At 38.5% G+C, this 17,555-nt stretch overlaps 1 protein-coding gene across 1 annotated transcript in view; it reads left to right on the top strand.

The window, feature by feature from the left end:
• The window catches only part of MGAT4A (alpha-1,3-mannosyl-glycoprotein 4-beta-N-acetylglucosaminyltransferase A), an 85,858-nt gene that overhangs the window by 46,462 nt on the left and 21,841 nt on the right, over positions 1 to 17,555 (top strand). Inside the window, exons 6-11 of the mRNA XM_072849661.1 lie at positions 4,696 to 4,742; positions 5,338 to 5,451; positions 6,069 to 6,144; positions 7,587 to 7,701; positions 16,445 to 16,575; positions 17,217 to 17,324. Of these exons, the coding sequence (XP_072705762.1) occupies positions 4,696 to 4,742; positions 5,338 to 5,451; positions 6,069 to 6,144; positions 7,587 to 7,701; positions 16,445 to 16,575; positions 17,217 to 17,324 (591 nt within the window). The remainder of the gene's footprint in view (positions 1 to 4,695; positions 4,743 to 5,337; positions 5,452 to 6,068; positions 6,145 to 7,586; positions 7,702 to 16,444; positions 16,576 to 17,216; positions 17,325 to 17,555) is intronic.

Here is a 17,555-nt window from a genome sequence, read left to right as displayed (position 1 = left end):
TGGTTGGTTGCTGGAACAGGCTCCCCGTGGAACCGGTCATGGCACCAAGCCTGTCAGAGTTCAAGGAGCGTCTGAATGATGCTCTTGGTCATATGGTTTAGTTTTAGGCAGTCCTGCAAGGAGCAGGGAGGTGGAGTCAATGATCCTTATGGGTCCCTTCCAACTTGAGATATTCTATGATTGCATCTTTTTTTTCCTATGCATCTGCTACTGGCTAAGACAGTAGATAGACCTTTGGTCTAAAATGCCATGGTTTTCCTTACATTTTGAGAAACAGCCCACCTTCTGTCATTCTTGAAGGTATGAAGTAGGTAGGATTTAACAGTACGAAAGGGTTGATTCTTAAAACTAGAAATCTTGGTTTTGTCTGACAGTTGGCTAGCTGTTAATCAGAACTTTCTAACCTCTTGTTTTGTCTGCTAGCTAATATATTCTACTACTTTGCTATGCACACATTCACTCGTAAAAATCAATACAAAATATTGGAAAGTTCATTGCTGCTGTGGTTCTTTGTGTGTTTGTTATGAATGACAATGTTTGTTCAGACAAACCTTAGAATAATTGCAAATTTGAAATGCAGCCTCACCTAAACTAGAGAAGGTACTTTAGAGAATTCTAGGGCGGCATCTTATAGAAACTGAGGAAATTTAAAAACTTAGTTCACTGACAGTCTGAAACTTTAGTTTGTTCCACAACAGACTCTCAGTTTTCTTTTAGAGAGATTCATCAAAGCACTCTATATATGTGTCTCATCAAAATTGCTGATGCAAGGAGTTAAACCTTAGATGTTGCCATGTTCACAGGCTTATGAAACTCTATAGATCTCATAAGCTAAAATCTTCTTTTCTTGCTGAAAGTTTAGATAGGCTCAAGGGGATACTGGCGAGGTACCTTGAAGAGGAGTCTACTGAGTAGTATTAAATACACAAAATCCCATCTGTGTCAGGAAGTAACCTGAATTGAAGGTAGTCAGAGTGTGGATGGTAGAAGGAGGGAGTATTGCGTATGCTTGCCCTGTTCTTAGCCTTTGCTATGTATCTGTTCGTGGCTGCCCCTGCTGGAAGCAAGATGCTGAACTGGATCAATCTTTGGTCTGATCTGGTATGAATTAAAAAAGGAGGATGTCTCGCTCCAAGTGTTCTTGCTTTCTCTCAGAGATCAGTAATTTCATATGACTAGGAAGAAAGTACAGGCAGAAAGATTTGAACTGCTGATATTGAAATAACCACCCCTACTTACACCTTTCATTAGTTCCCAGAGATCCACCTAACAGGACAAACTTGTTTGTAAGGCTCCATGTGATTCATTGATAAGATGCATCTTTGTGGCTGGTGCACTGTTAACTCTTTGGTTGTGGCCTATCACAATTTTGCATTTAATCACTTTTAAATGATTAGTTCTTAAAATGTTCATTTTTGCTTCTTTTTCTTGGGTCCCAAACTCCTAGGAATTATTTAATCTTCAACATTAAGAGTTTTACTAAGGAAAAATTCTGGTTTTGTTATTGCCTTCTGATTGGGTAGGCAAAAACATTCATAGCTGTAGTCTTACAGGTTGTGCTGCTTTGGTTGGGATCACCAGTGACATTTCCTTTCAATAGTTGCAAGCAGCACTGATACCATGAAACAGAATTTAAGTTCATTGTAGCTGCCCCAAAGTCAACCTGGTATTACACTTTGTCTTTCATGGATGAATTCCTTTTGATTAATCTGGATTTGTCTTGTCCTGTTTAAGGTTCTTGGAGAAGACAAGGGTATAACTCCTTCATGTTATATATAGTTCATAATTATTTTCAGCTGCCTCGTGTCCTGCAGGCTGATAAAGAGGACCTTAGGTCTTATTTTGTCAAGGCAGTAAATGTTTTCTTCCTCAAAAATGGGGAATAGATTTTGGTCAATAATAGATTTTTTTCTGTCACTTTTCAGTTACTAGCTGAATTTATTGATACTGCGTGAAAGATCCTCAGGTTAAAGCAATTATCTGGCTATTCCAGATTTCCTTCCACTACTACCCTGCGAAGTCTTCTGTGTGGTTAACTCTTCCCTTGGGTATAGTTACAGCTTGATCAAATGTATTGCATATTCTCATATTTATTTCATGAGGTTGTGCAAAATAACTTACAAGTGCTGCTTTCCTGGGACATGTCCACAGCTGAAGGGTGTTGGCAAAGATCCCACTTAGTGTTAGGCTGAGTAACAAGAGGAGTTGGTTGCCTCTGGAAGTTCTGATGTGGAAAGATGGCAGTCAACCTGCTATCCTGAGGGGAAGAGTTTGGTGTTGAAATCCTGGTTCTGAATCTCAGATGCTGCTGGTAGATAGAAATACAACTGCCTATTTAGAAATAATGGGAGGATATAAAGTTTTTAATGCATTTGCTCATGTGAAAAATGGCATGAACTTTCTTAATCTCAGTGTTCTTTTTCATTCTAAAAGTGGCATCTCCTTTTGCACTATGCTGATGCAGTGATTGTTGATTCAGAAGGAAGGTTACTTACTAAACCAGCAGTGGTATTTGCCATATCTCGTATTCAGTGCAGCTAGATCAGACCATCTTGACTTTGTGTGACAGCAGCACAGGTTACAATATGAGGTTGGAAGTCTACAGGCTACATCTCTTTAATGTGAACCTATTGTGATTGCAGCTCTGACTGGGAAACTGCCAACCTTTTGCAGGGAGGACACAAACAAATAAAGGGAAGTAGGGAAAAAAACCCTCTTATTCCAGACTTTCTTTTTTTTCTGATTGTGGCGCATTCTGTGTAAGTGTATAAGGTTTTAAAAGCACTAGCAAGGCTTCATGGTGTATCTGCAGAATAGGTCAAAACTATGTTCGGTCTAAGGGGACTTGCACTAAGGCACAGGCCTGGGACCAAATATATGCTTCCAATTGGGATGAAGTTCGGCATTTATTTTAATCTCTGGAATACTGTATAGAAACTAGCTGTGTTTCTGCTCTGTGTGTGTATGTATATATATTATCTATATTATATATAGGTATAAATCTTGCTTTTTCTATGCAATTACAGTATGGACTCTTTAACAAGTGGGTTATTAATGCTAGACTGGGTAATTGAAGTTTGGCATGCCAACCGGAAATTTAAATTGTTTGTCTTTTTCCTGTGCCGACTAAACAACAATTTCTGTATTTTTAATGTTCAGAAAGTTTAAATAAAAAAGAAAAAGAAATGTTTAAGTTAAAGATGGATATACTAAAATTATTTTTAGGTAGTCACTAGGTCACTGTTTTGCAGCTGTTACACACAGCAGAAAAAGTTATGTCTTAAACTCTGTTCCAGTAATAAACTGTGCGTGAACAATCCATATGTGTATTTAAAGACTTAGTGATATATTAAGGTCCATATGGACCTGTGAGTCTGCTTCTGTGGAACTCAGTGCAGGATGAGTTTTAAATTGCAAACACCTTATCTGCTTATTAGAACTTCTGACCTGCACTAGGCATAGCACTTATGAAGAAAATATGTATGAAAAATTTATGACAAATGCTTTCTACTGACATGTTCTTGTAGTATTTAGAACCTGCTTTTGGAAGAAGCCCACTGTTGTCCTCTTTGGAAAAGTGTACGTCACTGGCATTATGTTGGATTTTATAAAAATAAACCTTTAAAAATAGGAATGGTGATTTTTAAGATCAAAGGGTAAGCACCTTTATCAAACAAGATTAGTGGTTCTATAGAAATGCTTGGGAGGGATTTATTCTCTGTGTGTATAGTCCTTTAATGATAATCTGCATTACAAATTCATCAGAAAAAGTATGAACTGTTCCTTTGTTTCGAGCATTTCAAAGGCAGCTATTTCTGCAGAATCCTTATGAGCCACCAGAATCTGTCTTGATTTATAGACTCTTTTCTTTTGAAAACTGATAAATAGTATGTCAAATTATTTGATTAGTAAGTATAACAAAGGCTAGGATTTTCAGTCACATTTATGAATTCACAAACTCTCTTTTCCTGGGATGCATGTTTATGACCAAGTGAATAGGTTGAATAATCGGCCAGTTCTGGCAAGTTAGGTGATCTAGACTTTTCCCAGAATGTCGTGATTTATATTTTAACAAACAAGGAATTTTTAGAATTTGTGTATCTTTAAGAACCAGGTGATTGATAGTCTTATTGATAGTCCTATTGATAGTCCTCAAGTTTAATCTCTGATGCAAAAAAGCAACCCTACTCAGGAAAACAGCATGTTCATTGCTGTCTGTGGTTGGGGCATCCATGCTTTCAATGCAAAGTGTAGGAGATGTATTTTTGAAAGAAGAGTGTGTGTTCAATGCCCTGTTTTCCAGAAATATTTCCTTGGTAATATTTTCATATATATTATTATTATTATATAACAATAATATTAAGTTCTTCCTATGCAAACACTCAGTGATCATTTTGTCATTAAGAGCATGAGAGGTTGCAAGAAAATACCAACAGTTGGATTAGAACTGTCTGTTAAAAGCAGATGAGGCAAATATTATTCCCCTCTGTTTACAAAAAAAATTGTTTCTTCTCACGTTAGACATAAGACATAGTTACTTGTGTGATGTGTTCCTATATTACTCAAATATCTTACATGCTGAAATTGATTTTCAAGTACAGCTACCTCCAATGTTTATTTTACTGGGTTCTTTTAAAGTGTAGCTCTAAAACTGTTAAGTATTCTATTTGGTTTTTGTGTTTGTTTTTTTTCCAGACTGATCTTGATTATGTTAACAGTGTTGTTGCAAGCCTGGAAAAAGAGTAAGTTGTAGTTTTGATGGGGAACTTCTTAGCTTATTGGTGGGTTTGCTTTTTGTTTTTTCCTAAATCAGGTTGCGATAAGTAATAAAAAATATTCTGGAAATATGAGATCATGCATTTTTGTTTCTTTGGGGTTTGGACTTTTGAACAACAAAGTAATAGATGACAAATTAAGGGGCAGTGATTCAGTCAGTTAAACTGTAAAACAATAAATGGGATTAAATTATTTGGTGCAACATAATCAGATGGGATTGGTTTAACATGAATGGAAATTTGTGATATCTGTGTTAGGGCCTTCCATATGTTCAAAGAGAGCTATAGAAAAAAAATTCACTAGGTTCTGAAAAAAAGGAAGGCAAAAGAAGTGTTTAGAATCTAGTTAGAATTCTGATTATTGGGCAAGAGGCTATACTGCTCTGAAGAAGATGCTAAGGAAAACAATTTTTTTTAATATATATACTACTTTTATTTTATATGCCTTGTTTGAATAAGTCATTGTTGTAACCAGACGTAATAACTGTACCAACAGAAGGCAAGGAGGAAGTCTACAGAACTCAGAATCTCTCATGTGACTTTTGGATGTTTCTATTGACAGGTTTTCTACAGAGATCAATTCTGGCTTGGTGGAAGTAATAGCCCCTCCTGCAACTTACTATCCTGACTTGACAAACTTGAAGGAGACATTTGGAGACTCAAAAGAGAGAGTGAGGTTGGTTTATTCCCCCGGATCTTTTCCCATCTCCTCCCACACCCACACTTTCGTTGTTTATGAAATCGCAAGTGGGATGTGAATTCTTGAAATGTTTTCTTACTGTAATTCTTGAAAGTGTGGGGATGCTAAAAGTGCTCTGTGAATCCATCTCATTCCTATCTGCATGCTATTCTGTGTGTGATCAGAGCCTAATGCTACGCTCGGTTGAATTCATTTAGTGTTAAATTTTGGGAGGAGAACTGAGAATTGATATTCTTTTTTTGCTGTATGTAGACTTTTTATTTTACTGTTTTTCTTCTTGAAATAGAGTGTAAAACCTAGTAATTCCTGCTGAATTACCATTTAAAATGCACATGGGTTTTTAGTGAAATGTCAGGTAATTTTCACAAAATCAAATTCAAGTTAAACCAGTTCTATGTCTGTATTAAAGCATAAGGCGAAAGCTTTGTTCCTTTTTTTCAGACAGAGGATTTCCCAAGGGAACAATGCCAAAAGCAGCTGTCCTAACATTTCACTAATATGCGTCATTCTTCATAGTGAGATTTACTTTGCATTGCCAGCGTGTATTGAAATAACCTTTTTTCACAATCCTTAAGCTTTTAATTTGATTTCAGATGGAGAACAAAACAAAACTTGGATTATTGTTTTCTTATGATGTATGCCCAGAAGAAGGGGGTTTATTACATTCAGGTAAATTTATCTTCTTTGTTTTGAGACAAGTTTTCAAATGAGTGTCCAGAAATTATGCTGTTGGACACATCAGAAGGGACACATCAGAAGGGACACATCAGAAGGACCTACACAGAACAGAGATAACTTGATTCCATAGTTGAAGGTGGGCATTAAGTATGGAGGTTATGGTATATGAGGAAGTAATTTGTGGAGGACACGGTCTCTGAAGTAGAAAGTAATTTGTCCTATGCAACTTATTTTATCTTAAGATGCTTAGTAAAAAAAGTGAAGAAATGCAGACACCTTAACTACTGTTTTTTCCTTGTCCCCCAAATGAGTTACCATTGAGTCGCCTAGGCAAAAAAAACCAGCATAGTTTTGAGTGGAAATTGAGCTAAAATCCATTTTTTCTTTCTTTTGAAGATAAGTACAGCATCACTTTAATATGGCTGTTGTGTATAGATAGGTTTTCAGTGGGTTGCTAGACTTGTTTTCTTTTTTCTTTTTTAAAGAGGTTTTCAAGAACAGGGTTAAGCAATTCTTCTTAAATTTAATTTAGCTTAGAATTGTTCCTATTGTGTCTTGCTGCTTTGAAGTAGAAGCCTTACCTACAGGTATTGCAGATTTAGTGAGTAACTGCACTTATGATCTTTATTTAGATTTTGGGACTGTGTCCTTTGGGTATAAAGCCCCACTCATCTCATCTAGTTTTTACAAAGCTATGCTGACTGCTCTCGGAGAGCTGTTGGAGACCCAGCTCTCCTGGAAGTTGCACAGCCAATAACATGAGACAGTCTATTTGAAACTAGGCAGTCGCACAAATATTAGTGCCAGCACAAGGGGGAGAGCATGAATGCATTGGGAGAAAGGACAGGAGAAGCAGGATCCTTAAAGGAGTGGCCTGCACTTACTATGAATTAAAGGGACTGTAGCACCACGTCTTGGCAGTTCTGCTGCCTGGACCAAATGATTAGTTTGGACTATGCACCTGTTCTTCTGTTGGACAGCTAAAGCCAGGTGAAATGGATCCCACCTCTGTAGACAATGTGTCTCTTAGCTTCTTGTCTCAGAGGAGAAATTCTTTCAGTGCTGTTAGGTGCGTGAGTAAACAGAGTCACGTTTGCATACAAATAATACAGGTATTCTACTTGTCCTGCTGATGATGTCACTTAGTCTAACATTATTTCATGGATGATTTTTCTCTGAAGAGAGAAGCTAGAAAAGCAATGTTCTGAAGTAGTAAGATTCTGGTTTAGTTCTCCACAAATAGACAGACTGTGATCCCTACAATAGTTATTCTTGGCTATAGTGTCTAGGTTTTATAGCAGCATTTGCATTAGAAATATATGGCTATGCGTTAGCAATATATTATAAATCAGTATTTCCTAGCTGTACTTTTTCCTATTGCTTTGCTGGTGCTTTCTTTTATTTATGTTGATATCACTGCTACCTTTCTCTAGCTTGAAGATGACATCGTTGTCAAGCAGAATTATTTCAGCACAATAAAAAATTTTGCACTTCAGCTCGCTTCTGAAGATTGGATGATTCTAGAATTTTCTCAGCTGGGTTTCATCGGTAAGAAAATGTTGACTTTGGTAGTTCGAAAGAACACATTCATCCTCAGACTCTGTGAATTAATAGTGATCTGACTTCAAAGCTCTCTTCTTTGTACTGGAAATAGACCAAGAAGTAGAAATTCATTGGCTTTTTTAGGAACTCTGGTTTAACTCGTGGGTTTGGGATTTTTCTTGTTTGTTTGGGGGTTTTTTGGGTTTTTGTTCCTCAGTTGTTTCATATACTTTTGTATGACTGAGGCAAACTCAAACTGTTGGAAAAGAGGGCATTTTTATAACCAGAAGTTAATTCATTTATAAAAATACTAACAGTCAAACTGCAAGGAATGACTTATTTTGAATTTAGCTGCCGTTAAAACAAAGATGTAATTAAAACACAACTGACTGAAGTAAAAGAAAAAAGCATGAAAACTAACTCCACCTAAAACAACTTCATTGGTGTTTTTGCCAAGATTTTCAAGAATCAGCAGGCATCAGTTTGTCTTGGTTGCAGAGTCTGTTCTATCTCCGCCTTTCTACTCCATCAAGGAGAAGTTATGACAGTCTGCTCCTTCTTAGGTGTAGTTAGAGTCTATCTCTCATTTGCAATGAACAGTGAGAGAAGCTAATACAGCATCTCGGGCTGTTGTGGACTGACTACCAGAGTGCTGTTGAAATTAGTTTATGGTTCTTTGCTCTTACACTAATATGTTTTTATTGAGAGGTACTAGACTTAACAGAAAAGCAATGAAAGAGAAGTTTTGAAGGGATTTTACAAATCAATGTAAATATTGAATACTGAAATGCTATTACAAATCATTACTGCAGTGATGTGTCGTGATCTGTTTAAAAGCGCTAAGCTGGAGATAGGCGAGGAAAAATCAAAAGCTAAGTCAGACTGTGGAGGTTCCTGTATGTAGTCAACACAAACAATTCCAGTGCAAAGGCTGTAAATTGACCTCAGAATAGGAAGAAAATCCGACATGTAACAGATAAAGTGCAGTCCTGAGTTCTGTCATTCTCTTGGAAATTCTTGTTCTCTTGTTTTTACTTTGGATCGACTTTCCAGAGAACAGCTTCATTTTTAGCTCAGTGACCCATAATGGTAGCACTGAGAACTGAGAATGTTGGTACTGTGTGAATGGCAAGTACTATGCTGTTTCCAGCTCAGCATCAGGTGTGTTGCTGAGGCAATAGTTCCCTGACTTTGAGTCTCAGAGATTCACTGAGCAGAGAGGAAAACAGTAGTTATCTCCTAAACATGCTATGTTAGGGTACAAAATGATACTTCGTACATTTGCCTGTCACTCTAACCTGCAGAAACAATGGAGAGGAGGAGACGAAATGGGCAGAGGGAAGTCTCCTTATCTGTCTGGCCGCCACATAACCAATCTGCTTGGTTTCCTTGAGCTACCAACAGAGATGCACTGTTGCTCAAATAGTTATGGGACTGGTTTTGTGGCCTCAAATGTGGAAGGCAGAAACAGGAAATGCAGCTGCCTATCACTGAGAAATAAGCATTTGAATAATTCACTGGAGCTTTTGCCCTACATAGACTTGTCTCTTCTGTTGGGGAGTCCCTTGCAACTCTCTGTGATTCTGTGGTTGCAGAGACTGGTTGAACACGGGCATCTGATTAGGCTTTGTTTCTACTTTTGAACAGTTAAACTGAAATTGTGGGCTTAGTTGGGGTTAGAGTTTTAGCTCCAGCTCTAATTGCACTTTAAATGTAAATTCTGTATGAAGTTCCTGGGCTATAGAAGTAATTTACAATCATTCTACATTTGCTTAATTTAGTAGTAGAGCGTACTTGCTTACAAATTGCAGTTTTGTAAGACTGACATGTCAAAATGGGCATAAAACCAACTTACAGTTTAGCACATGCACGGCCTACCCCATGCAGATGTATTTCAGATCACTTATTATTTGTGTATCTGTGTATTTCACACCCCTTTCTGTTCAGTGCTGCTATAGAGGGCACAGCGTCTAAGCCAGAAGGGGTAGGTAGATAGTTCTTAATACTGAGATTTGGCTTCACCTGCACAACTGTTTGAAAATATTTTAAAGTTGTTTTTCTATACTGTCTATATACTTTTTTTCAGTGTAGGCTCTGAAAATAGTTGTAGTTAAATTTAGTTGTTAGCTTCTGCTGCTTGCATCTCTCTTCTTTGTTCCTTGTATCATATTTGCTTGCCTCCTTTTAATTAGATGATATCAGTAGAATTTCAGATGCGTTTAGCTATGGCTACCCATCTTAATGTTGCCTTTCTTCCTAGAAAATGAAATTTGATTCTTTTTCTCCCAATTTAGCTGCTTATCCTGCTTTTAAGTTTTGAGAGAAAAATTAGTATTCATGAAAGTGACTAAAACTTCTGGCTTTGAGACACATTGGTGTGCTATAACCATATATTGCATAGAAATTTTATGCAAGTAATGTAGATTTGCCTCATCTCTGCTATGCCTTTATGGATCTTGGTGCAGACTGACACTATGGTAATTTGGTAATGCGCGTAGCTGTGGAGAACAGCAAAAGTAGTTTTTTGTAACTGGGGATGAGTTTTATGTGTAGATGTCTAAGAGAGGAAGTAGAGCACTGAATTGCCTAGATGCTACTGATTTAGAAATAATCTCTAAAAAAGAGAGGTGTGGCTGATTCACTGTAAGCTCTTGGAAACCTTGATCAGCTTGCAAGTTTGCTAGGTAGAAATGTGTTTTGTCATGGTGTATTTCTGAACTGAAAATCTAATTTATGCAAGTACTACATGAGGAAGTGGCAAATGCAGCTATTTAGGCTGACAGCAGGATTATACAATTCTGTCACCTCTGCCACAGAGCAGAAGTTGCTTCCTTTGGTTTTTTTAATACTGAAAGCATAGTCTTAAGTGCTGTCAAGTATCTAATAAATAATGGGTGAGACGTATGCTGTTTCCCTAAGAAGCTCTGTGGAAGGAGATGCATCTTTTGCTCTTCTGGATTCTGGTTTGCACTGTGGTCCCTGACACAACATAGGAAAGTCCTACTAGCTTTTTCTGAGAAATATTGATTTGTCTTCCAACTGCCTGTGAGCTGAAGTGTTTTCCAGAGGATGTGCAATACTCTGTGCTGTAGCTGTAATGCCAGCTGTCACAAACTTTCAGTGGAGCAGTTTGAAATCAGCCTTTTGGTTGTCTTATACAGTTCCTCTGAATCTTACTGTGCCCTGATGTTTTAAGGCCAGTTGTTCTGATTACAGTTTTGCTCAAGCTGTCCACATAGTTGAAGTTTGTGGAAGAGTAGATCAAGCCAAATATTTGAGATTTAAATAACTTCAATGAGGTTCTGGTTTTAATACCAGTAATTTGCATATCATTAACAGGGAAAGCATTGAAAGACTTCACCTATAGTTAGAATATGTGCTTGCAGGTATAAAACTATTGTTGGTGTAGACTGAATACATTTAATGATGCTTATGCAGAAGAATGAAAATGAATGATTTAGATATTTGCAGTTCAGAGAACTGTAGAGAACAAAGTTTTTCATTTTGTGTGTCTTCTACTTGCCAACAAAATACTGAGAGGCCCAGAATAGTTCACTAAGGATAGCATTTAAATGGACTGCAAATCAGATAGAAGTCTTGGCAGGGCACAATAAATAGCAGAAAATGTTCCACAATATATTTTTTTTTCAGTCCTGGCTCTCACTTTTATCAATATAGATAAATAATATGGATAAAGTCTTCTGCATTTTGTAAATCTCTAGGGATTTATGGAGCAAGATTTTACCTTTGAGTCTTAATTCTTTTGGATTTTGAAGTTTCCTTCCAAGGGTAGGTTGTATGCACCCAGAATCTGAAACCTCTGAAATTTTGTCAGCAGAGTCTCCTTGGTTTATGTCTGTTCTCATGCACTGTTCCAAGTGCATGAACACGGTGCAAGATGAGCCATTGTTTCAATACTGTCACATTGTCTTTGGTTTGAGCCAGTGTGTGTTGACTGCAGTTTTTGCTTAGGTCTCTTTGGCTTGATGTTTTTTGACTCCGTATTGGGGGTGGCCAGTGGGCAATCTGTAGGCTGGATTTGGATGGCATCTCAATGGCTCCATGGCTCACAGCACTTTCCTCACCTGCAGCTGCATGGGAAGCCACAGGACTGCAGGACCTTGGCAAATGCTGCTTCTTGTTCTTGGGCTATGGCGATGCCCTAGGGAAGCCAGGCTGCTGCTGCTACCCTCGCTCAGGAGAGGCTAGGCAGGGGCTTGGCTGGTTTGGATTCAGAGGTGCTGGGGTGTTGGATCTGTGGAGTAGGAGTTGTGCTGGGCTGCTTTCCATCACAAGGAATAGCTGTGGACAGTCAGGGCTCCAGAGCTTTGAAGACCTGTTTTACCAGGGGCTTCACTGCAGAGGCCTGTTTTTGAGCTGGTGTAGGAAGAGTGTTCTGGGGGAGAAAAGGGGGACCTTGATCCATGGCAGTACTGCTGTGCTGTGCTGGTGGTGTCCTGAGACAGAAATGACAGATAAAGGATGCTGTGTCATACCGAAGGGCAGGAGCTGGGGCAAAGCTGTGCCAAGCTGGGTGTGGAAGGTGATGGCATCATTTCAGCAAGTAGTGTGTGGATGTCTGTCCTTGGTTACTGAAGGGAGACCAGGGCTTGACTCAGGAGCAGGGTGTTACCTGTTCATCTTTGCTCCAGTGATCATTGCCAATTAAAGTGACAAGGCTTTGCCTGCACTGTTGAATCCTTCCACAGTGCTGGGCAGTGTAATGTAGAGAGGCCAGCTGGGTCTGAAGATGCTAGTGCAGGTACAGCCAGCTGATTCTTACCTAACATTCTGACTAGTTACAGTTGGATGTATCAGATTTGTTTGTTTGTTTTTGTGTTGGTTTTTTTGTTTTTTTTTCTTGGTGCATCCGGTGACATCACCATGTTAACGAGATTATTCCCCTGAGTCAGGGGTGGTTGACTACATGGTTGACAGTAGTATGCCAATCTAGGTGTAGAGGAAAGTGCCTCTGGGCCTAGACAAGTTTGCCATATGGAAGTAAATAATTCGTTTGTTGATATTCTGTTTCTATTTTAGGTAAAATTAGGATAACTTAAATTAGGGAAAAGAGCAAATTCCTACTCTTACCTTCAGTCTTGTTCTCTGCTTATTTAATTGTAGGTAAGGATCCTGTACTTTAACATTCAGGTTTTAAGTGACATGGTCTGTGAGTGTCTCTTCATCACAGATGACAACTGAAGACTAATTCTTGTGCTCTTCAGAAGATGAGCTAGTCAAAGGAGAACATGTACAGTGTGGTTCTATTCCTCTGTCCTTGGGTAGAAGAAGAAAAGGATTCCAGAGCAGCATGACTGCGTATACCTCCTGGAAGAGGATAAACTGTCTCTTCAGTCAGTCTGCTTCCATTGAGATTGGAGCAATAACGTGGGGATGTTTTTGTCTTCTGAGTTGCATGGTATTGTGCATCTCTCTAACACCACATGGAAAGGTCCACTTCCTATGGAAGCAGGTGTGACTAACAGACTACCTCAGCAGGTTTCATCTAGAAATGATGGGTTTGGTCCCATAAACATCCCAGAAACATCTGATTAGTCCCATTTTTCAGCTGGTGTTTGGTTAGGGTTTCTCATGTTTTTCTCTTCTCCTGCCCTATGCTGTTGAAAGCAGTAGGCAGAGATGAATCACCAGGAAAATTGGGAGCCCATTTAGTTGGAAGTGTGACAAGCTGAAAGAGCTGTTATTCTGCATGAATATTTTACACAACATTGTACAAATCATATGATTGTTTCCTACCCATTTTTAAATATTTACTTCCAGAAATAATGTTAAACAATATGACAACAATATAGTGTGTAAATAGTAACAATAGGCTAATAAAAATCATAACAGCTTTCTTATATCTTTAAAGAAGAAAGCCCTGCAGTCATCCCTAGTTTAGTAGGAGTTGTCCCTTGTTTAGTGGGAGCTTTAAAATTTAGTTACAGAGTATTTTCAAGTGGAGATGCCTATTTGAGGACCTCATTGCAACAAGCACTTACAAGTGGTGTCAATGTTTTTGCTTTATAAACAGCCAAATTAAAGGTTTGTGTAAGGAACAGCTTTGATTTAGCAATGTCAAGTCAGTTAATGTCTTACCACATTTACTTCTCCACCCTGCTGTGTGAATGGTCTGCTTTATGAATATAGCATCATTCCAACAGGTGAAATAATTGGGACTTTTGTCAGATGCTTCTACTGTATTTATTGCACTGCATCATTATGTAGCCTTGCTCAGACCCCTCCAAACTCATCTCAGAATTCCAAAATAAGTATTATTTCATTGGCTATGTTCTTATCCAATTTCATACAAGTTATAAGGGGATGAGATCACATTAGACCTGTTTTCTGGAAAGGGCAAGGCCCTTTAGGTGATCTTCTAAGTATGTATCCTCTTTTTGAGAAAATAAAGGATCTTGCAATTCGAGATCCTGGCATTCTCAAAGCAAATCTCCATATGTAAGAATCTGATACCTGGCAGTGTCAGAGCACACGTAACAGGGCCCCTGCAACTTTGATGCTTTCCCTTACATATATTAGCAACAAGGATATTTTTAAGCTGGCATTCTGTATCTACTCTGAGATATTGTATAACGTGCCAGGCTCAGTCACCTGTTTCAGTAGAGAAATTTTCCATTGCTGTTACAACAGGGATTTGAACTCCCAGCTCCTTCTTTTTTTTTTTTTTTTTTTTATGCTGCCTTGCGATAATCTTCTATGAATTACAGACTTCAGTGAGCCTCAAAAGAAAGAGAAATAACTGAATGTCTGGCTCTGAGTGATAGTCCACATGTACATTCACAGTGGAAATGTATGTTCCTAATCACTTAAGACTAGATAACTTTTTACCTTTTGTGTAGTACTGGTTCAGGGTGATACTTCAGGTATATCCTCTCTTCTGTTTATATAAATGTGAACATCCTCCTTAACGGCTAAATAAGGTAGACTGCTTGCACCATTTCTTCATTGCCACTAAACCACCTGCTCCAGTAGAATGCTACACTGCTGATAGTTTTTAAGCTTCATACAAAACATTGTTCTCTATTTGTGATCCAGACTAGCCTATACAGGTCCTTAGTGGCCTTTCCAAAGAATTTTGTTCTCTTGTAGATGAGAACCAAATCCCATTTTCTGATGACTGTGGGAAGTGTTTTTGCCACCTCAGAGAGGAACCTGTTCTTAACGTCTACTCCAGCTGTTCTCCGTAAATGTACAAGAAGAAAATATTACGACCTCTACCACTTGTGGAACATGTTATTTAAAAAGCCTATGAAGGCCTCATAGATTAGAAGTGGGAAAAAAAAAACATTTCACGTGCCTAAGTGCTGTATGTTAGTGTGTTGTACATAACTCCCAAGTGTGGACAGACAGAAGACTTGCGTTGGAGAAGAGCTTCTTTCTATTGGACTCTGATCCATTAATGCACATATGCCCCAAGAGCCCATGCTTGTCTAAGTCAGCACTGCCCACATCTCAGCACCATCTGCAGAACTGAATCACTTCAGCCAGTGTCCTCCTAAGAGATTCATTGTCATGTAATGTCTTCCTCCCTTGCTTCCTCTGTTGTAGCCTAGCAAAATAGAGGCAGACTTAATCTCCAAACGTGATGATGTTTTCTCAATCTGCCCTCAAATCTGGAACTGCCTTTGGGAGTTTAGTTGGCACTCAGTCCCTGGTACAAGCACTTGTCAGTCTCTCTTCAGCCTGGGCTGTCCCATTCCCAGTTATGTGTTGCACCTGGTAGCAGGGTCTTCATACAAGGCACCTTTCTTAAGTGCTGCATTCAGTTTAACAAAATAGCCCAGTGTATTGGCCACCTTTCTCTTCAGACACCTGTACTGGCAGTGAAATGTATTCCACAACCACATAAAAAGTTGCTTTTGTCGATAGTAAATAGACTTCCTTCATCAACAATAAGTTTACTTATTTTGCCAAGGCCTCCTTTAAGCCTGAATTTGCAGGGTTCCCAAGAATCCTGTAGCACAGTGGCCCCCAGAAGTCCATCTGTACTTGACCAAGCAGTATGCTGTCTTGGAAGCCCCAGAGTCATGGCAGTACTTCGCGAAGTTGTTCTGCAGTTTTTGTTTGTGGGAGGGACTTAGACTTTCTACTAGGCAGCTGACTGCTTTCAGTGTGGCTAGTTGGAAATTCCCTCAGTATGAGTTTGCCGACAGCCTATGCATTTCAGAAAAAACTCCGGTCTCTGCTATGTGATGTCTCTCTTTTTTTAAGTTGCGTTGTCTCTGGTTATGTTCTAGTAGCTTCCTTCTTTCCCTTTGAGTTTCTACAGAGAAGGATCTGGAGTTAGTGGTAGGCATTCCATCTCTGCTTTTTGTACCTGCAAAAGCTGAAATCGTGTGACTGGGCAGATAGCACTTGTGACAGCTCCCTGTCTCAGATGCTTAAAGCTTCATGTGGCATGGAGAATAATAGATACCAATCCATAACTCTTCTTTCTCTATTTTTGCAGACTGACAATTTCTGCTCTTAAGGAGACTGTGTTGTAGTATACATTGAATATTTCAATAGCACCAAGATATATTACAACGAGTTCTTGTTTGAATAGTTGTTTTATTTAGTTTTGCATAGGTAAGAGGTATGGAGCTTTTAATAACATTGAGATTTCAAGTTGTTCATTGCTAACATTTCTTGTTTTGGCACAAACTTATCATCTATTGTCTCACTGATTTCAAAAGACAAAGTTATCTTTAACCTAAAATAACTCCAGTTATTCTTAATGTTGTCATAGGTAAAATGTTCCAGTCTCCAGATATCACTCTTATTGTAGAGTTCATATTTATGTTTTATAAGGAGAAACCTATTGATTGGCTCCTGGACCATATCCTCTGGGTGAAAGTGTGTAACCCTGAGAAAGATGCTGTAAGTTTGTTTTTATTATAAAGCTTCTAAAATGTTTTCATGGGAATGAGTTGGTGTTGGTGAGCTGGAAGCTAGCATACTGTGTATTATGGTTACTGTGTGTCCTGAAAGAGTCTTTCTTCCTACCAAGATTTTAATCTCAATGAGAACTTTATAGTGACAGTTCTCAGAGGCATTATAACTGTTACTGTTTCAGGTTTTGGAGATGGATGCAGTAGGATGAAAAGCAAAAGTCTAGTTAGCTTCTGTGTGTAACAGTCCTAAAAAAAACTCATTCACGTAACCCCTGCTGAGTCTCTGCAGAATGCCACTGCTTGGATAGCAGTCATAGAGAAGGATCCAAATGGGGAATAAACTTTGGATTTTGATCCTTCATTTCTCAAGTAGCACCCTTGCTGAAAGACTGAATAAACAGGTTCTGTGCAAGAATCTTGAACGGTATTATATTTGCACAGCAGTCTTGGTAGATTTCTGGAAAGAAAACAAGAACAACTGGATAAATAAGTTTGGGTTCTTGTTGAGTCTTTTCGTTCATGCAACATCACGTACTTGCAGAAAAAACTTAGCAACCTTGTGTTGGTTTTACTAATATGTGTTTTGTTTTTTTTTTAACCCCCCCTCCCATTCTCTCCCCCTTTCAGAAACATTGTGATCGACAGAAATCTAACCTACGGATACGCTTCAGGCCTTCTCTTTTCCAGCATGTTGGCCTCCACTCCTCTCTAGCAGGGAAGATCCAGAAACTCACAGTTAGTATCTAAAATTTTCCTTCCTTTCCAGAGCAGGCTGATTAAATGAAAAACTTTGTAGCCTTTGAGAAAACAGGCATTTTCTTGTTGTCTGGCATTTTCAAGCATGTTGTATGTTACTCCATTTGGAATGAAATCTGATTTAAACTGGTTATTATCAAGTATAAGAAGTGCTAACATCAGCTTATGTTTGTGGATTTTTGCTAGGGGACATTTTTTCTATTTTTTTAA

Source organism: Ciconia boyciana, chromosome 1 (genome assembly GCF_034638445.1).
Source record: "Ciconia boyciana chromosome 1, ASM3463844v1, whole genome shotgun sequence".
Classification (NCBI taxonomy): domain Eukaryota; kingdom Metazoa; phylum Chordata; class Aves; order Ciconiiformes; family Ciconiidae; genus Ciconia; species Ciconia boyciana.
Note: the sequence above shows the minus strand (reverse complement) of the source record. Positions and strands in the feature narration are given on the sequence as shown.